Source organism: Natrix helvetica, assembly GCF_964273705.1.
Source record: "Natrix helvetica genome assembly, chromosome: 10".
In the NCBI taxonomy this organism is placed as follows: domain Eukaryota; kingdom Metazoa; phylum Chordata; class Lepidosauria; order Squamata; family Natricidae; genus Natrix; species Natrix helvetica.
In genome coordinates, this window is record NC_138561.1 from 9,109,898 (window position 1) to 9,131,650 (window position 21,753).

The following is a 21,753-nucleotide window of genomic DNA, read 5'->3' on the forward strand; positions in this document are numbered from 1 at the left end:
CAGAGTGACCCATATTTTGCATGCCAAAGCCTGTGGGCGTTTTAAAATATTCTTTTATCAGGTGCAGGCGTTGACCTCAGAAGGCCATGTTTAGGAAAAGTCATACATAACCATGTAGGAAATGCAAACGAGTGCATGTTCTAGTAGGGACGATTGGCTTGCCAAATAGATAGAGCAAGAAAAGGAAAGGGAAAGAAAATATTGTGCATAAAAATAGCTAGGATTTTTCTTGCGGAGTCTTGCTTTGCTTAGATTGCCAACTGAGACAGAAATTATTCTGAAGCCTATTGGAGAAACTGGGCAGGATGGTCCACTCAGATCCCCTGCTATGGCATAGGACTTAGCAAGCATACAAGAGATACCAGCTTTGCTTGTTTGGGATGAAAATAGGCTTAACTCTTAGCTGTCAGCTGATCGTTGCTGATTTGGGCAATTCACGTTGTCCTGAAAGTGCTGGAATATTTTCAGACCTTCATCTCCCAGGCGTTTTTCTTTGGATGAAGGCAGGGGTAGGATTGAAAACCAGTTCTCTGCCCGGTTGCTGGGTGGGCATGGCCATAGGGGACATGGCCTTCTTACGGAGGGGGGCATTTTCGCCTTTCCCAAGCTCCAGAGGCTTTCCTTGAGCCTCCGGAAGGGTGAAAAATAGCCTCTCTCGGGCTCTGGAGGCACTCGCAAAGCCAGAAACGGGCCCATTTCCAGACTTCCTGAACTTCCAGTAGATCCATTTTTCACCCTCCCAAAGCCTCCTACTTACCTGGCATGATGAATGGGCCATGAAGACTCCTGGGCGGGATGGGGTAGGGTGGGCAGGGCACGGCCAGCTGGTCCTTGCAACAACTGGTTCGGCGGACCAGATGCAAAATTAGCCCGAACCGGTCTGACCCGGCTGAATCCCAGCCCTGGATGAAGGCAACTGTTTACATAGTCTACCTTATATATTATCTGCCTTGCATTATCTGAGTCGAGTCCTTCCTTCCAAGGGCACCACTGATGCACATTTTATTTCCAGGTCAATCTCTCTGCAGTTTTGTTCCTTCCTTATACACAAATGGATTACAGTAACAATTGTTTTACATGTCACACATCATTAGGTATTCCTTCTTCCCTAAGCAGGAAACAACAACAGCAGTCACAGCTACTCTCCGAGTCCGACAAAAAAATGAATTCTCCAGTTTTAATGGGGGCCCACTAATTCATGGAACCTCACCATGAAGATCTTTTAAAGAATGTAGGACAATCTTTCAACAGTTGAGAAGTATCACTCTCTACGCAAGAGCGCTACGGAAGAGTTCTGGATTAAAAAATAAAATCCAGAGCTTGGTGCTTTTTTATATTTTGCAGGAGATTCCAAAGATGCAGCCTTTTTAAATTCTTTGCTTGAGCAACGTGTTTTATTGTTCTAGGAATACGATGCTTTTGCTTTTGTTCATAGAAAGTGTATAGCTGGAACGAGTCCAATGATGCCTACAAGTGCCCAACTGCACTTAAAATAGGGATAGGCAACTAATTCCTCAGCTTCCAACTGTGTGCAATATGTCAAATTTTGTTGGCATTTTGAAAATTGCTGGAAGAAAAATAGCCGTCTAGTTTCCTCTCATTCTGATGCAGAAAACATAGCTAAAAATGCAAAAAAAAATGTCTCCTGGTCTCTTCCCCCACATCCAGAAAATTCCAAGTAAACCTGACTTACCATATCTTTCCCACTTCGCATCAGTGAGAGTCAACTTCCACCCAACTCATTATATGAAGGATTCTTGACCATGAAAGAATTGCCCACACTTGACTTAAAGAAAATGAGCTAATATCATTGGGAAAAAGCAACAGAAATTTAATCCTTGTGTCATTTCAGAAGCCTCATCTTGTAATGGTATTTTGGAATGACCTTGGGAGACTGGCCAGGGAAATGCCCAAGGAATGGTCAGAGAAAAGGGGCACAGGTACATAATGGATGGAGGAAAATGCTCAGAAGGGCCCCCCAAAATTCTTGGGTTGATGGCAGGAGAATTGTATTTTCAGACTTGCAAGATTCTGTTATTGTAGCCTTACCATAAATTATAATAAGTTTATCTGGCTGTGTTTCCCCTCTGGTAAACACAGCCAGGTAATGCTGATCCAAAGAACCAGGTACAATATGTGTAGTTACTTCTGAGCAATTTCTGTATTGCTGTATACCTACAGACAGAACCTTGCCAGACTAAAGCAATTATCCACAATAAGTATCATATACTTCGTGAATTACTGGGGAAGGTCTGCCCTTGCTTTCTTCCTGCCCATAAGATATTCTAAGCTTCACTTTGGAGACTAAAACATATGAAGAACAGTTAAAGGAACCTGGCATGACTAGTCTAGTGAAGAGAAGGACCAGGGCAGACAGGATAGCAGTGCTCCAATATTTGAGGGGCTGCCACAGAGAGGAGGGGAGGGGGTCAGCCTATTCTCCAAAGCACCTGAAGACCAGACAAGGAACAATGGATGGAAACTGATCCAGGAGAGATTCAACCTAGAAATAAGGAGAATTTTTTTCTGGCAGTGAAAACAATCAACCAATGGAAGGGAAGTTGTCTTCGGATGTTGTGGGAGCTTCATCACTGGAAGCTTTCAGGAAGAGATTGGACTGCCATTTGTCAGAAATGATGTAGGGTCTCCTGCTTGGCCGGGGGTTGGACTAGATGACCTACAAGTTCCCTTCCAACTCTGTTAATCTAATCTATAGAACACTGAAATTCTAATTTACTAAAATAGGCTAATGTAACAGAAACTTGGAAGCCTGAGTGTGTGAAACCTGTCCTGTTTCCATCCCCTTGCCATTCTGAGCTGATGGAGAAAATTAAAATGTCATGGAAAATGTTGGAGACTTATGAGGTCTCTACAGTGTCCTAAATGCAGAGCCCTCCATCTTAATGATTCTAGAAAAGTTTAAACTGCCCCTCGCCCGAAGTAAATTTTAACCTATTCTATTTTTTTCTACAATGCATTGGTTGGACTGCAACAAACAGAAGTGGGGGCCTCACTCTGGTGAAAGTAATATTTGTTAATTTTGCACCAAACATATATATGAGTATAAAGGTGTATGCTAGTAACATGTGGAGCTTGACCTAAGTTTTTCTATGGGACTTTTGCGGCCACTCAAAGAGGGTGATTCGGACACTATATAGATTTGTCAAGAGGCATTTTTAATAGGCAGAGCAAGTGATTATATTGGAAGAGCAAATACCAGAAACCAAAGATTAACCTAGTTTAGCCCTTGTAGGAAAGAAGCTTGGAAATGAGGAACGGTTCATTTCTGCAGACTGTGGGAGAGGAGGGCAGGGGAAAAAAATAAAGGGGCTTAAGAAATCAGGAACCGTAACAGTGTTTATTTTGTTTAGAAAACTTTATTCCTTTATTTTTACTGTGCTTGGGATAGTTCTTATTCCCCCCACACACACACACTCTTGCAAACGTTTTCCATATGACCAAACACATAGATTTGGTTTGTAAAAATCCCTTTAAAAATCCCTCTAATTCAGGAAGGCGCTTGTACAGGCTGATCAGAACAGGGAAAGGAAAGTTTAGAGGGGTGGAAGACCAGAAAGAAGAATTACAGCAGGAGAGAGAGAAAAAGTGTTTATCAAACAGCTGAGGCCATTCTCTTTTCTAGCCGGATATAATTATCAATTCTTAAGCAGCAAAGGACAAAAGAGGAACTGTCTAGACTATCTCACTTACAAGATATTGATTGTCCCAGTGGTAAACTGGTTAGTATAAGTGTATTTGGTTGGAAAGGTCATGAGTTTTAACACCTGGCAGAAAGCTATTCAACCTTGACATAAGTCAAATTATTGCAGTGTTGCTGAAAAAGACTTTCTAAGGCTCAGCTCTTCACCCCAAGGATGTTTGCCTTTTGTTCTGTGGAAGGATTCAGGGCAAAAAAATTGCATGTATTTTATTCCTTCTGAAGAGTTGAATATGGCCTTTCTGGTCTCCCATTTTTTATAATAATAATCTCTTCTTTTTAAAGTAACTGATGCACAGAGTATTCAATACCAGTGAGTGATGTAGTTTTAATAAATATTGTATTTGAAATAAATTACATTTAGATTGTTCTACTACATTCTTAAAAGGGGCGCGGTAGCTCAGTGGCTAAGATGCTCAGCTTGTCAATCAGAAAGGTTGGCAGTTTGGCGGTTCGAATCCCTAGCACCACGTAATGGAGTGAGCTCCCGTTACTTGTCCCAGCTTCTGCCAACCTAGCAGTTCGGAAGCATGTAAAAATGCAAGTAGAAAAAATAGGGACCACCTTTGGTGGGAAGGGAACAGTGCTCCGTGCGCCTTCGGCATTTAGTCATGCCGGCCACTTGACCATGGAGACATCGTCGTACAGCGTGGCTCTTCAGCTTTTAAATGGAGATGAGCACCACCCCCTAGAGTCGGGAACGAGTAGCACATATGTGCAAGGGGAACCTTAACCTTTTACTACATTCTTGACTGAGTCTTGTCCATTTTGAGCTATGGACATTTGCATTGTAGTCAAAATTTAGAAAAAGCTCTTGCAGCAATTTATTTACACCAATGACACATATGCAAAGGTCAGAGGTGACTATTCTGATCCACTGTAATATTACGGCCTTGGGAGACGGAGCCTGGAGATGCTGCTTAGAGAATGGTCAGATAAGAGGCAACAAATCCCACAGGCTGAATAGAGGGTTGGGCAACATACTTAGAAGAGACCCTGTCTAATTCCTCAATCTGTAAAGGAGACAGCGAGAGATTTGTACTTTCAGACCTGCAGGATTGATGTCAGACTTACCTGATAGACCAGAAAGGAAATATAGCAAGGTAACCTAATTCTATTTTATTCTGAAGCTACATGAACAGAATCTTGCAAGTCTAAAAGTAGGACTCTTTTTGCCATCTCCTTTATAGTCCAAGAAATTCCACCACTTTCCAAAATATCAGAGGACATCAGCTAACCACGTATCTGTGCACCAAGATAAGAAAAGCTAGACACTTCAACAATGATAATATGATAGGCAGAGTTTTCCTCTGTTATGTGTGGTGTTCTTTTCCAACAAACCAAAGTCCCGCCAGGAGAAAAAAAATTGTATGTAGAGATAGATGCTATCATTAATGAATCTGAGAATGGAAGCTGTTAGTGAAGAAAGAAAAACTTTCAGGCACCAATTTAGATAAATTATCCGATGCTTCATCTATCAACAGATCAATAAATAAATTTGACTAAAGGGAAATGCACTGAATTATGTACCAAAGCACAATACAGCATTTAAAGCTAATGGCTTTGAATTATCGAGAACTTCAACCATTCATCAAAGTGCAAAGAAGCAATTATTTTGGAAATATTGTTGCTTTTTATTTATCACAAAGCCATTTCGTTCCTTTTAAATATTGCTACTTTGGTTGCTTAAAGAGAGGTTTCTGACATGATGGAAAGCAAGGAACGCAGGGGTAAGGAGCTGATCAAGGCTAGAGTTTTGTTGTGCAGCAAAGACCAGTTTCGTAAAACAATTCTGCTTGGGAATCTAATGTATTCCTTTCTTTAGCAGCTTTCTACAAATATATGATAGACGCAGCAGCCAATAAGGCCCATCTATGTATGTTTAAGGGACGCAGTAGCTCAGTGGCTAAGACGCTGAGTTTGTCGATCAGAAGGTCAGCAGGTTGAATCCCTGGTGCCATGTAACAGAGGGAGCTCCCGTTACTTGTCCCAGCTTCTGCCAACCTAGAAGTTTGAAAGCATGTAGAAAAAATGCAAGTAGAAAAATAGGAACCACCTTTGGTGGGAAGGTAACAGCGTCTATTTTATCTATTTCATTTGACTGTACACCGCCCCGAGTCCCTTTGGTGAGAGGGGGCGGTATAAAAATCGAAATAAAAGGTAAAGGTAAAGGTTCCGTGCACCTTCGGTGTTTAGTCATGCCAGCCACATGACCACGGAGACGTCTTCGGACAGCGCTAGCTCTTCATCTTTGAAACGGAGTTGAGCATCACCCCCTAGAGTTGGGAACGACTAGCACATGTGTGGGAGGGAAACCTTTACCTTTAATCATAGAACTTTTTTTTATTATACACCATATTATACATACAACTGCCTTAAAATGTGGGATACTATAATTATACCCTGTAATGTAAAGAAAGAAGCTTGCTTAATGCATTGCTGGAAAGAGCACTAAGCTAGTACCATGGAAGTTTACAGACGAAGAAATTATTTGGCTAAAACTGTAGAAAGAAATTTATTATAATTTCCATTGTCTGCAATCAAGAACCCTGAATATATCTTCTGAAATTAGCAAAATTATTGTTATTCACGCTTCTTCATCATCCCAGCCTCGCAAGGGCAAAAGGTGTAAAACCAATAACTCAAACGTAGTGAAAAAAAAAAAAGAACATTCATCCCTACAAATGGAAGGATTACAATGTCAAATTAACCCTTATTTTATTTGCTTCTTTATTGCAGATAACACGATGCCGGTTTTGCAGATGGCTTACAACGACTTCCTGGCATGAAGAGTAAAGCTACAAAGCACAAAACAATGGGGGAAAAAATAAAAACCTACAGACAAATGAACTTGGGATAGAACAAGGAAAAAACAAAGTGAATTTTCATGGCGTCGAAGAATTCTTTATTTTTCCTCAAGTTTTCTTTTCTTAAAAAATAAACAAAAATAAACAAAAGGAACTAAGAAAGTCACAGGAACCATTTCTCTTCAGGTGACAGTACTCAAGCATGTTCTTTTATTACATTTAAATTGGGAAAAAGAAAAGAAAAAGAAAAAACTGAATGAACACAGTGCTGAGTGAACTGGGACAATGGTGATGATATTTGCTGTCCATCAAACTTTCCTTAAAATTCTCAACCTTTAATCCCTGGTTATTTACACCCTATGTGTTTGTAAAGAAACGAGTTCACCCTGCAGTATTTAGAGAATGGTTTGCAAATGTATCTTTTAACATCATATTTTATGGATATTGTACTATATATATTTAACTAGAATGGGCGTAACCTGGACTTTGAGAATCTTCTCCTTTTAGGCAAAGTGGTTCTCATTTGCTATCAAGAAGACTTTTCGATTATTTAATACTTGGGATTGTTTTACTGAGCATTTAAGTGCAGAAAGCAAAACCAGGATTGCACTATTCTCCTTAGAGAGGAGAATCCAAATAACAAACTGAAATTCCTAGGGGGTTATTTTAAGTCTTATGTGTGTTTCATTTTTCCAAGCAGAGTATAGAAATCAAGCTTCTCCAAGGACCAATTCAACCCATTGCTGAAAAGTATTTTTTTTTTTTTAGTCCTGCTACCAAACATCCATTATAGCAGGGAGCAGGGATATCCCTGGTGTGTGTACCTGTTTTAAAACATACAGTCAGGCACTTCACACTTTATTTTCCAAGCTGTGCACTGAAAACAAACACAAAAAAGAAAGCACAGGGGAGTGGCATTATGCTTACAAAATTGTAATGTGCAATTCAGCTTCCGGTCCCCGTCCCCCCAAATGCTTATTCTCCAACTTTTTCTAGCCTCCGTTGGATATTTCCTTCTCTATCTTTTTTTAAAAAATCACTTCAGACTATAATCAAAGCTAAGCGAATGAAGCCTATCTCTATCTTTTAACAAAAGAAAAATAGTTCAGACACAAATCAAAGGAAGCAAAGCTGAGAGTATTAAGCCCAGCAAAATTACGCTCTCCATTTGTATTTCCCTCCCGTCTGTTTTTCTGTTGGTCATGACTGCTACCATTTCATTTAACGCTAATTAATCTGCAGCTCTAACCTTCTAGATGATAGGATTGGAAGCGTTCCAACATTGGCACGTTTCTTTCGCTCCACCTCCCCAACCCCACCCAGTCCCCCCCCCCTGTACTCTGCGTGTGCTGGTCTTTCATTTCCTTACTTGCCCTGCCTGCCAACTCTTTCCTGGATCAGCTTCTCGCTGAGGTCCCACAAGGCAGCCGCATCCATTCCGTTCTGCGCCTGTTGTGATGGCACACAGCGACAGCAGTTGTTGAAGTACATGCCTCCCAGGCCTTCCAGTTCTGCCGCGACAGCACAGTAGACAGTGGTGGCCGCTCCTTGTTGCTGTAATTAAAACAAAACAACGACAAAAAAGAGGAGTGAGGGGACATGTTGTGAACGCAAAGGTTAGAACCAGGCAAGCTCGACAAAGCCTGTGTTCTCATCAAGGGCACATTAGCAGCTTGGCCTGGTTTCAGAGTGAGTCCAGAAGGGCCTTGCCCTGTGCCATCCATCTTACAATTAGTGGTGTCTAGTTAAGTGTGAGTGAATCCATCTTTTCTTAGATGAGTAAGGATGCTCCTTTAAGTAGCAGCTCAATAAACATAGCTGGATAATCACATGAATTCTAGCCTTTCCCCCCCAATCAATCTCACAAAGTGTTTTTCCAGGAAGAACATGATTCAGAAGGGAAGGGTAGGCGGCTGAATCCAGCCTAGGGACGCGAAAGTTGATCGTCTGTTCCTATGAGCGACACACAGGTTTTTGTTAGCATTCGAGGGTAAAAGTGAATGTAATCTGAACAGCTTTGAAGAGGGGCAGAAATGCTTTTGTGCCCCCCTTTCCCCCCCCTCTCCGGTTAGGGGGTTATTTTCATTCAACTTGTGAACCGAAGCTTGAAGAAGTTTGCAAGTTGTTTTTAACTTGCCAAGTTATACTCTGACATAAAAGGGATGGAGAAAACAACAAATAAGAACCTCTATGGCTGTCCTTTGCGGCAATGCACAACGAGAATAGATCTCCAGGTACAGATTGGGAAGTACATAGACATTGAAGTGACAAAGGACACAATTCCAGAAGAATCACAGCCTGTGTTTGTTGCAGAGTCACCAGCAAAGGTCTTTCTTGCTTCACCCCCCCCCCCCCCCCCATGAATAAGCAGTGCTGAAATGAAAGATCTCACTAAGATCTATGAACATGCTTCTTGCAAGATCTTCCAACAGTTTTTGGTGAGGGAGAAGAGAGAGAGAATGTGTGTGTGGGGGGACTACATCAGCAACTCCATGACAGTAACTGGGGCTAAGAGAAGATACCAATGGCCGTCCTAGGAAAGAAGGAAATAGGCCACCTTGCTTCTAAATGGGTTGGATTCTTATGTCTTGGCCGAAGTAACCACTTGGATTGGATGAAAGGATCCATCCTAAGTGTCAAATGTTGCCCCAAATATTTTTACATTCAAATGAACGTTCAAGTCGGTTGTTAACCTTAATAAGACAATTCATTTGGAGAATGAATTTGAAGTGAGATCAAATCCCAAATATCCTTTGGGATTTCAGACCCTGTTTGGATAAGTGGGTAACTGATCACTCTCTGGTTTTTTAAAAATTCCAAATAAAGTTAGAGAAGTCCACCATGTCAGCGACATAGAACGCAATTGGAAATGTTGCAAAAATTGTCTATGTCAGGGGTCTCCAACCTTGGCAACTTTAAACCTGGAGGATTTCAACTCCCAGCTGACTGGGGAATTCTGGGAGTTGAAGTCCTCCAGGCTTAAAGTTGCCAAGGTTGGAGACCCCTGGTCTATGTGCATGCACACACATATATATGAATTGCCAATGAAGTCTTAGCTGATGGAAAGTGATCTCTCCTAATGAATGTCCATTCATTGGAGAATGTGATGGCACTCACCTAAAGATCTAACTTGTTAGCGAAGAGCTAAAATGGACTTTTGGGCTTTAAGATATGGACTTAAAACTAGTTCTGGAGGTCTCTGTTACGGCACACTGGGAAAAGATTATTAAATTAGATTGGAGTTGCAATTGTCTGAATTTGGGGGAAAGGATGGAGATTTGTTTTGTGATCTATTTAAAGACGTGGCTACTTATATTCCAGTAAGAAGTTTCAAATCTAGAATCTGGCAGCTTATTATTTTCAGTGGAAGAAGCTTCCTCCCCCCCCCCCCCTCCTTGTTCCCTTACCTGGAAATGTGTTTTTTTTCCTAAGAGGAGAAACAAGAGGGTTTGATTAAACTATCTACTACTATTTTTGTGAAAATATGACATAAATTACTCATAGCCCATACAGAAACTTTCTTTTTTAGTCTTTCAGCAAGTTTGAATAATGTTATACCATAAATATCTTATATTATGGGTCAATACAAAGAATAGTTGTCATTTCTAATGTGATTTCTATTATTTTTTTCCCTAAAGGTAGAAGAAAGGTAATACTAACTATGCAAAATATTAATTTTTCCCCTCCTGCCAAACTACATGTCCCAATTTCTGAAAAGTCTGAGTCCAATTATAAGAGCGAGGTAACTTATCTGTTATTTATGCTAGTGTGAATATAGTTAATATATATAGGGGGGGGAGTAGGGATACAAAATAAAAACAAATATTATTTATAATATTATTATTCATAACAATGCCAACAGAAGGAGAAGAAAAGACGGTTGTGAATTAATTGTATGCTTTAAACACCCTTCCTCATTACATATATCACTTATTGCTCAGGCTATGACCCAACTAAATTGAATGTTTGTCAAATAATCACAGGCATTTTAATTAGTGCTGTCACTGAATTAAAGGAATTTGAGTTGTGTAATTGGATGAGGTTGAGTCAATTGGCTGCCTTTGTGTAAATTTGCATAACCTAATTTGTGCATGTGTCTACTTACATAAGACCAACAGAACTGAAGGGAGTCCTTTTTTTTTTTTTGCTAGAGCTTTTTCCGAGAACATGATCTGTTCAGTCTTGCTTTCTTGGTGGAATGAGCTGATCCTACTTGCACCGAGGAGATTCCTGCGAGTGGGGTGCTAAAGCTTTCAATTTCTATATCAGGGTTCCAACTCTGTTGCATAAGTGGAGGCAGCTGGAAAATGGCAAAGTTCACTTTGAAGAGCAAAGGGAAATTCCTTTTCGCAAACATATCCAATTAAACATTGGCATTTGGTTAAAAAACACAACTTGCTTGGAAGTTCTACAGGCTTCATTTGAATGTTAGTTTTGATATGTTCAGTTTGCTGGTTACATTCATGAACAGTGCAGCAATTCATGAGAAGTAGTAGAATGCAGAAGATGTACACTTGTTTTGATCATGCTGGTTTACCTACAATCAAGTTTGAAGGGCCATATCACCTCTAGTTGATAAAAATCCCATCCTCTACTCCCCTACTTGTTCTCTCAAGAAAACCTAATCTAGTAGATATTACTGTTAATAAAGACATAATTCTTTATTGGCCAAGTGTGATTGGACACACACAAGGAATTTGTCTTCGGTGCATAAACTCTAGGCGTTAATGTTAATAATGCTACTTTAGGAAAATGGCAAGACATTTAAAATTGTGATTTGTAGGCCAGATGCCAGCATGGTCACTTAAGGAAGGACACTGGTTAGAACAATAAGACCCAACAGGATAAGAGGCAGTTCCAGAAAGGGCCATATTCCATGTTTCATGTCCGAGTATCTTGCAAGATGGATAAGATATTGGTTGGTTAAAATGCATAAATTGAGAAGAGACAGAGAAGATGGACTTTCTTCTTCCTTACCATCTTTCTAGTTCATCAGTAGGGACCAATGAATGGCCATCCTCCATATTGCTGAGACAAGATAGGTTCATTGTTGGTGCAATGCCTGTACCAGGAACTTTGTATCACATCAGTACTCCCCTTTTAAACAGCTTAATTAAACACTTCTCAGGTAACGATTGTGTGACTTGCTACAAATGGTCCGTGAGGGTTTGTTGTGATTTTTTTTTAAGGTGAAAAATTCTGTAAGTGTTTGGGCAAACTAAATAGCTTTCATACCACTTCTTTTCAAACAATCAAAATGTTGCCTGTTCCATATGCCATTAATGATTGCCCCCTTGTATTAACCTCTGACAAAAGCTGGTATGTGTATGTGTAGGTGTCAGGGGTGGATTCCTACTGGCGTTGCTACTGGTTTGCTTTGCAGAACAATTCCCTGTAAATTGTTCTTTGCATGTGTGAAGAACATGAAAAACTACTAAAAACCATGCCGGCAACGGCAGTGGAGACCTGGGAACCGGTTCGGGGGTCTGGCCAGCCTGGGTCGCTGCTGGCTCTGTGACCCAGGCCAAATTACCACTACCGGTTCACCTGGTAGAAACCCACCTCTGGTATGTGTGGAAAGCCAAACGCATCAGATAAAACGTTTTCGAAGTCCTACTGAATATTTCACCATCTTGAAACAGCGTTTCCAATTCAGTCAAAGCTTTAAGAGCTGTTAGATTGGAGCACTCAATTGCAGTCTTCATTGGGAAGGAGATGATATTCAAGGATTAATGTGAATTAAGTTTCAGAACTGTTGCTGCTTTGTTGCTTTCTAGATTGCAGAGGATTAGGTGAGGGAGCTTTTACAGTCCAAAAGATATACAGGTAGTCCTCGACTTATAACAGTCATCGGGACCCCATGGACAATGTTTCTCCAGACCTTCCTGTCCTCTACCATCCTCAGGAGTCCATTTAAGCTCATGCTTTAGTGACTCCATCCATCCACCTCATTCTCTGTCATCCCCTTCTTTTGCGCTCAATCTTTCCTAGCATTAGGCTCTTCTCCAGTGAGTCCTTCCTTCTCATTAGGTGGCCAAAGTGTTGAGTTGCCTCTTCAGGTTCTGGCCTTCTAAACAGCAAAAACTAAAGAGTTTTTGAAAGGTATGGGAGCCTCATTCTGTGTAGAATTAGTAGCTGGTTACTACTGCATAGGCATTTTGGATGAGGTGGATAATTGCAATCAATTAAGCAATGAATACAAATTAATATTGAACTGTCTTAATGCTACAGGGGAAGAGGGCATTTTCATAGGCATGTATGGTTTTTAAAATCTCATTATTATAAGTAATGCAGCCATTAGTATTCTAATGTAGTCTAGTGTTCCTGGTAGAAAGACATTATAGGCGTAAATGTTTAGTTTTCAGACCTTGCTGTTTTCAAAGTGTTTATGTTTGCTAAAATTAGCATCCTAAAATATACCAGCCCCATACACACAAAGGAAAGAAAGGATGGAAGGAAACTTTAAATGACATTAAAAGTTCAAAATAAACTGCAATCAATATATTATGAAAAACCATTATGGCATTTGTATTACTCCATGCCATCACCAATATGAGTCTCTTTCCTCTGTTAAAATAAAATATAATTTGCTGGCACTTTATAGAAGGACCATTCATGTTTTGGGGATCAGTTGTTTGCCAGGAGCTCAGTTGGTGTGCCTGTCTTATAGAAATGTTTAGAGTTATAGATGTGTTGAAAGGTTGGTTTTTATTTATAAAAGTTTCACAAGCAGAAAGTAATTTGATTTCGTTTTAGTCTCCCATGTCTCATGGGAGAATCAAAAATAGATATTCCTATCCTTTCCTTGGCCCCATAACATGGAGAGTTAAACACGACAGGAGAGAGTTAATTTCTTAATTAATTTTGAACAGGAGCCAGGAGCCGCCAAAGATTTTAGAATGACAACCTAGTGTGTGTTTAGTTAATTCGGATGGATGTATAAGAAAGTAAAAACAAGAACAAAAACCAGAAGTCCGACAACTATTGGATAACCATAATCTCTCAGCAGATGGAGGACAGTGACTTAAGATCCCAGTCCATGTCTTATTCTGATTATTATATGCTCACATTGTCGGAGAACATGAAACTGTATTGAGGTTGCACTAATGTGTGTATGCAGGCACGGATACAGAAATGATTACAATAACTTTAATGTTGTAGGTTTGTTTCATGATGGGAAGAAAAATGCATGTTTGTGTGTGCTGGCTGAATTTGTTGTTTACATATTAATCATTTATGGAGAACTCCAAATTTCCTGTTCTCCCTTCTTAAGAGTATCATGTGGATGTGACATTCCTTCCAATAGAGAATGACCTCGATCACTGTTCATCTAGAGATGATTTCATAAAGACAAATGTTCCTTATAAATTAGGACTCATAGTCAGCCATCTTGTATGTACAAGAATGGATGGATGTGAGCTTTCACAGGGAGAAGGGGAAGAACCTAGACCAAGAACTAGAAAGTGGTGTCCTCTCCACCTCTTCTCTTTTTTCTGACAGTCAGAACAATTACCCAGTGGAACCATCTTCCCCCATAAATTGTGGGTATTCCAACAAATGGAGGGTTTTTAAGACAAGATTGGACATCCATTTGTCTGAAATGGTCTAGGGTTTCCTGCTTGAGCAGGGGGCTGGACTAAAAGACCTCCAAGGTCCATTCCAACTCTGCTATTGTGAAGAGTGTGAATGTACACGCCCTTCAGTAATGTAAGATGCATCTAGTCTGCCCAAATCACCATAACGATAAATAATCTGAAAGGATCAGCCAGGGTTATATACATGTCCATATTCCCTTCTCTAGGAGGGCAGGAATGAACAAATGGAGACTATGTAGCTTTAACAATGTCTAGCTTTGGAGTCTAGCATACTTTTCAGCAGGAAGAACACCAAGTAGTTAACCGTACAGTTGAACCTTTAACGTCTGACTTCCACGCATTTAGGACCTGCCTCTGTGCGCTCTCAAGATTATGAATCAGTTTCCCCAAAAATAATTTTATGGTGTCTTCTACTTGGAATCACCAACTAGGCTGCATCATTACCATGTATTAAAATCGGTATGGAGGTGGTTAAAATTAGCGTGGAGATTGCTCATTTATAAAATCCATTATAAAAAGTAGGTCAGAGAGGTAGACTTCATTACTGCTTATGAGTAAGCATTGGTTTCTCACAAAGGCAGAGTGGTCTCTTCCCACTTCCCGCCCTCCACTCACTCTCTCACACAAATACACAACACACACACACACCCCACACAGAGAAGATATGACCGAGAGCTTGTTGGTGCATTCTGCTGTTATTTCTCTTTGAAGTATTTTGAAGATTTATCTATAATTAACTTTAATAATATTTAAATATATTATTTCTATACATTGTGTATATCTAATGCCATTGTATATATATTTCTACAAACCTTTAATACTCTTGAGGTTATTAGTCAAAATTAAGCATTTCTTCATGCTTCTTCATTTCAAAATATTGGGGGGGAAAGGACATCTCATTATGGAAGTTATCCGGCTTCATTTTGTACTGAACAGTTTGATCTGATCTGATAGGAATCTTAATAATGATGATTATGATGATTTTAAGAACTGTGAGGTAGAATGGGAAATTGATCCAAATGGCCATGAAAGAGCTAACTGAACCTTCCAAGACTTTTATTTTATATTTTTTTAAAACCATAAAATAACAGACACATCTATTCCTATGAGTGTTTAGGGCATAACTCTACTAAAAAGATGTTTGTATAGGAACTTAGACTTCGTATAAGTCTAAGTTCCTATGAACGAAACTGATGTGTTCTTGATAGAATATTGCTTTTAGGCTTAAACATATACCACCATTCTAAACCCAATGAAACCTTGTGATTTCTATGGGATTAAGTTTTTCGGATGACTTGCACATTACATATTTAAATTTCAGTGTTGAAATGCACTTGGAATAGCAAGGGCGTGGAACGCAGATGCCATGATATGATAGGGTAAAGTATTACGTGTTAATTCTGTCTTCCAGAAGCTAATTAAGGGAATGTATTTTGCAATAATACAGATCTAGTAAGCAGCCTCTAATGTCTGGACTCTGGCTATAAACCTGGCTTCTCCTCTATAATATATGTGTCATAGATAGTCTGCTGTAAAGTGAATTGAGTTTAGTGCATCTCTCAGGCTAAAAGACACTGGTCTTGTTAATATTTCATTTAGTACATACTGTAGCATCTCATTTATATCACGTCTATAATTAATGGTGATAGCTTAGGCACTGCCTTTTACAAGGAGAAATCCCTGTATGTTGGTTGATGGATAATGAGGAAAAAAAATATAGATAATTTCATTCACCAGCAGCTTCTTGATAGTTAGTTAATCGCATTCATTGCCAGGGTAAATAATGCTCCATTGTGTTCGTGACCATTTTAGCTGCATTTGATGGGACTAGAGTAGATTCAAAACTGAACTATGTTTTTAAGTAAATAAATAAAGGGACTTTTGTATTGTGCTACACTTAGCAGAATTCAAACGGTCCGCCCTCCAAACGTTTGCCTTTTTTTGTCCAAAAATATATCTCAATATGCATGTGCTAACTATTCAAACATCTGTATTTTAAGGGAAAAAAATACAATTAAGATGCCTTTCTCTTCTCCTATGTAGATTGTAAATAAATGTAGATGTTCCTTTTCCCTTTCTTCCCCCACTGTGTAAATATTTGTAAATATTAACAAGCTATGCATGCTAATATTCTAGGCAATTTCAGGTACTTTTATAATCCAAAGGCATGTACTTGAACTGGTTTGTTAAAAAAAAAAGGAAAAGAAGTCTACTCCAACTCTTTAAAGCTTACTAGACATTAAAAATTTGTTACTAGACTGTTCTTTTCAGCATTTCGTGTGCATTTCTTTTTAATTTGTGTTCTTCTTTCTTGGTTTCTCTAGTAGAAAATCTTTTGAAATTATGCTGAATAAAAGTAAAGGTTCCCCTTGCACATATGTGCTCGTTGTTCCTGACTATAGGGGGCGATGCTTATCTCCGTTTTAAAGCCGAAGAGCCAGTGCTGTCCGAAGACATCTCCATGGTCATGTGGTCGGCATGACTAAATGCCAAAGGCGCACGGAGTTCTATTACCTTCCCAAAGGTGGTCCCTATTTTTCTACTTGCATTTTTACATGCTTTCGAACTGCTAGACTGGCAGAAGCTGGGACAAGTAATGAGAGCTCACGCCGTTATGCGGCGCTAGGGATTCGAACTGCCAAACTGCCGAACTTTCTGATCGACAAGCTCTGCGTCCTAGCCACTGAACCACCGCGCCCCTATGCTGAATACCGAAATCTTTTATTTCACACTTACAAACTCAAGTAAACGCCGTATATTGCAAAGAGCTAGTATTCAGACTTATCTTTCCAGGTCTCAAATGAATCTCAAATGAAACTTCTATGTAGAAGTTGGCTCACAAAATCAAGAAATGCATTCACAGTTGATTATCTGACCATCAGCTACATACCTAAATTAGTGACACAGATATTCGTTTAAATTCATGCATGGACACTACACATTCTCCCAATTGTGCTCTGTGGAAATCAGCCAGCTGCTAATACTGAATTTGTCCATACCACAAGTCAGACTTTTCTGGAACATTTATAGCCTATTTTGGGATAGCAATAAAGCCAGTTTAAAATAATATTTGATCGATCGATTAATGATAAACCCGAGTCCTGAAAGAATAACTAAAGCAAATTCATTGTAATTCATTCTTAAATCACTCTAGTTGATCTCGATACACCAACTTTGGCAATTAATTTTAAGGGCTCAGAGATATTGCAATAAACAAACATACTTAGTTCTCAAACTACGAACTAAAAGGTTCATAGTAGATTTTTTTTTTGGGGGGGGGAAAGGGGGCTGGGAAATCATAAGATCCTAACTGGGGATATACTTTAATAGAAGGAGAGGCAAAACAGACCTCCAAACCTGGATTCAGTATTAGAAAATGATAACGCTTGTTAATCCACACAAAAAGTTTACGAAAGGTAAAAGGTTCTATACGAAGACAGTTTCAGTCCCTATTGTGTTACAATCTCTCTTGAAATTTCTGACAATGATTAAGAAAGATGAGGAGAAGGAATTTTAAAATTTAAGCATTGAAATGCATTAAGCATTAAATTTTAAAATTTAAAATTCCCAGAATTGCTTTCAATGCTCTCTAAACAGTGTTTTTGAGGTTATGTTACTCTTGACATGGCAAAGGAAGCTATTTGTGGGAGCAATGATGGTGATAGTTCCTATTTATACTTTGTACTGTTACCCATAAACGCCGTTGGCTACTCACTTCATGTTCTGAGAAAAACACATGCAAAGATTTTCCCTGATATGGTCTCTTAGGATTGAGTTGAAACATGGGAAGTCAGAAAGGTGCAGGCCAGGGGAGAAAGAATTGCAAAATGAGCATTGAGTCAATCAAGCACACAACATGTCAATGACGATATTGGTGCAGTCAAACCAGAGGTGGGTATTCAGCAGGTTCTGACCAGTTCTGGAGAACCGGTAGCGGAAATTTTGAGTAGTTTGGAGAAATCATAAATGCCCCCATCTATTCTTTACCTCCCGAGTCCCAGCTGATCAGGAGGAAATTGGGATTTTGCAGTAACCTTCCCCTGCCATATCCACCAAGCCACGCCCACCAAGCAATGCCATGCCTACCAAGCCACGCCCACAGAACCAGTTGTAAAAAAAATTGAATCCCAACACTGAGTCCAATGCACCAAATGTTCCCCCAATTCTCTTCTGTCCAATTTTCAATTAAAACTGGACGAGAATCTGGAAAAATATGGGCAAATTATGTTGAATGGTCACAGCATTCCATGGTCACTGAATATAATCAGGATGGCCTGGAACCATTGTTCCAATGTCCTTCATTTGCTACACTGAAAATCTCCAGTCTCCACAGGAGAAAACATGGCTTCTTTCACCAGGATCGACACAAAAGAAATAGAATTGACTGGCAATAGTGGAATGGCATGAAGAGGAAAGGCAGAGTCATCTTCAGGATGGAGTTAAGAGTGTCAAAATGCTGCCTGTGACCATGTGATCAAAGTTACACCCCCTTTACAATGGGCATTACATACTTTTCACAGAGGTAATTGTGCCAGTTTTGGTACTATGTACTTGCCATGGCATTGCACCTGAAGAGAGACTGTTGAACAATCACACCTGTCACCTATGACCTTTCACACTTGACTTTCAACCTCCAGTTTCAAAGGCAGATCATGTCCAAAAGATTCCTTACTATATATATGTCACCGTGAAAGACCAAAATTGGTGAATGTCGACATTCAGCGGTGAATGTCGACACATACCAATTTCGGTCTTTCACGGTGACAGATATATAACGAGTCAGCGTAACGCTTTACTTTTGCTTTTCGTTCTAACCGCGCAAGATCGCAGGTTTTTAAAAAAAAAGTCCGCGAATAGAAGACGCTTCAAAGGAAGCGAGGAGCCGAGGTATTAGGGTAAGGGGATTAGGGTAAGGGTGTCGAGAGGATAAGGGAATTTTCGGACATACACCAAGCGACTATGTGAATGTCGACATTCACCGCTGAATGTCGACATTCACCAATTTCGGTCTTTCACGGATACACCAAGCGACTATGTGAATGTCGACATTCACCGGTGAATGTCGACATTCACCAGATTTCGGACTTTCACAGTAACATATATATTTGTGTTGCATTTGTGTTGATAAATAAATAAAGGGAGACTAGTATAGATCTATTTCAAGCTATTTAGTTCTCATCAGCTAGCCATACCCTTACTGGGAATTGAACCTGGGCTGCATTACCTATCAGGCAGTTGTATTAGCCACTAAGCCACAGGCGCTCCTCCTTTATCAGCTAAGCCAGGGAAATAGGTATGCATTGGGTCACAACCCTTGGTATGCCCAAATATGGGAGGGAGCATACTGCTTCCCTTTTCTGTCTTTTGGCTCACTCTAGGAGCCATCCAGGCAGAAAGCCATTTTTTATGTTGCCTTTGTTACATTTGTGTTGCATTTGTGCTGATAAATAATAAGTAATATGTAACAAAGGCAACATTAAAAAAATGGTATTCTATACAATATCTATATTGTGAATATATATATTCAGGGCATCACTCCAACAGAACCAAAACTTACTACTCACTGCAAAAGAGCACCATTTTCTCAAGGCACATAGAGTTTTGTTTTTGCTATTCGCCCCAAAGTAAGCTATAATAGTCACTGTGAGACTACAACACTTGCATTTCATATATTTCATGTCTGCAGAGCAGGACTACAAAGTAGTGGGAAAGCTAAATCTTGTTCTCCCAGTCCAAAATGTACCTCTTTGCAAAAGTTTGCAAAAGTTCTCTCCAGCTAACAAGAATCTTTCCCAAACTGTTGTCTTTCCCCAAGGAAACTGTACAAGGGACACTTTCAGGGTCTAGTCTAATGAAAAGAAGGACCAGGGCTGACATGATAGCAGTCCTTCAATATCTAAAGTAGGAGGTCAACAGTTTTCCAAACCATTAGAAAGCAAGACAAGACACAATGGATGCAAACTAAGGAGAGAAGCAACCCAGAACTAAGAAGATATTTCCTAACAGTGAGAACAATTAACTAGAAGTCGTGAGAACTCCATCACTGGAGGCTTTTAAGAAGAGACTGGACAAACACTTGACTGGAATGGTATAGATATCCTGCTTGAGCAAGGGGGTTGGACTAGAAGTCCTCCAACTCTGTTATTCTTTTCTGTTCTGTAGCTTCTTCCTGTCCAACTATCTTACAGTTTGGTGGCCGTGGAAAGGAGAAGATAATGCTTTGTGCAGTCTTCTCATTTCCTGGATGAAAGGTAGACTAGAAACCTAACATCAACAGCAGCAGCAAACAAGGATTTGACTCAGTTTTCACCATGGCCAGGACCAACTATAGCCATGATGGTGAACCTATGGCACGTGTGCCAGAGGTGGCACGCAAAGCCCTCTCTGTGGGCACACGTGCCGTTGTCAGCTGCTCTTCTGGTTTTGCTGGCCAGCTGGTCTTCGGGCGTGCTGGTGCGCCGGAAACTCAAACTGGCACATGCACACTGGCCAGCTGGTCTTTGGGTTGGGTTGGGTTTGGGTTTCCGACATGCTGGTGCTTCGGCCCTCTGGCATGTATGCTCATTCCAATTTGGGCACCCAGTGTTCTCATCATTGAACTATAGGAAAGCTCATTAAACTTGGAAGTAAATAGAAAACTTAGTCTTTAACTTGAGCACTAAATTCATGCTGCTGTAGATTTTTTTTCTTTTTTAAAAAAAGAAAAAGAAAAGAAAAGAAAAGACAGAATATAGCTAGGAGGGGAGGGATCCCACATCTTTTAATCCTCTAAGTTGTGGGCAAAGCTTTCTCTGCCTTTAGTATCTATGGAAACCAAATGCAATGCAAAACTTTTTCAGGGAAAGCAAAACAGCTTTCATGCTAAAAGATGCCTCTCTTGGGTGAGGTGTATCAGGATAAACAAATTAATTGACAGTATTTGCTTGACTTCTTAGGTTTCTCAAACTTAACTTGATGTCTCTAGAAGATTTTCCCGGTCCTTGAAGTCTTGTAAGAAGGCTTTTTATAAAGCTGATTTGACATGGGGTTATGTTCATGGGAAACTGTGCTATCCTTCTAATAGAGGTGCAGAAATGGTTCAGAGGATTATTATCTTTTGACAGACAAAACCTATTACCTTCTCACTAGGAGGGCAAAGTTATTTTTTTAAAAAAATTCATACAAAAATGGAATCAATTATCAATATCTGCATGGTTTCTCCAGGTTGGTGGATGACAGCTCGCGCAACGCTTCTATTTTATGTTCTTCTTTTTTTAATCAATTCTGGAAAACACATGATGATTTGACAATAGGTCTTCTTCAGTTAGAAAGCCTCCACGTCTCTAAATTAACTCCCCCCACCCAACCCCAACACGCAATCTTCTTCCACAGAAAATTAGGGGGTAACTTATCTCATCCCACCCGACTGTTATTTTATTTAATTTTTTTCAACCAACCACTGTGAGATTTTTCAGACAAAGTTGACTCAAGCATTGTTACTTGCACAATGTAATACAACAAATCAACTATCAATATTTCATTATTTAAAAAGGTATAGAGTCCCCTCGCACATACGTGCTAGTTATTCCCAACTCTAGGGGCGGGGCTCATCTCCGTTTCAAAGTCGAAGAGCCAGCGCTGACCAAAGATGTAT

At 39.9% G+C, this 21,753-nt stretch overlaps 2 protein-coding genes across 5 annotated transcripts in view; one reads left to right on the plus strand and one right to left on the minus strand.

Annotated features, from left to right (window-relative positions):
- The window catches only part of MAF (MAF bZIP transcription factor), a gene marked incomplete at its 5' end in the record, with an annotated part of 353,201 nt that extends 345,336 nt beyond the window's left edge, over window positions 1-7,865 (plus strand). For 3 of the 4 annotated variants that reach the window (XR_014176242.1, XR_014176243.1, XR_014176244.1), the window contains one exon: window positions 6,458-7,865. The remainder of the gene's footprint in view (window positions 1-6,457) is intronic. The other variant, XM_081963383.1, reaches the window with a different exon arrangement.
- WWOX (WW domain containing oxidoreductase) overlaps window positions 1-21,753 on the minus strand; it is a 576,016-nt gene that overhangs the window by 23,405 nt on the left and 530,858 nt on the right. Inside the window, exon 9 of the mRNA XM_081963372.1 lies at window positions 7,895-8,079. Coding sequence (XP_081819498.1) covers window positions 7,895-8,079 — 185 coding nt within the window. The remainder of the gene's footprint in view (window positions 1-7,894; window positions 8,080-21,753) is intronic.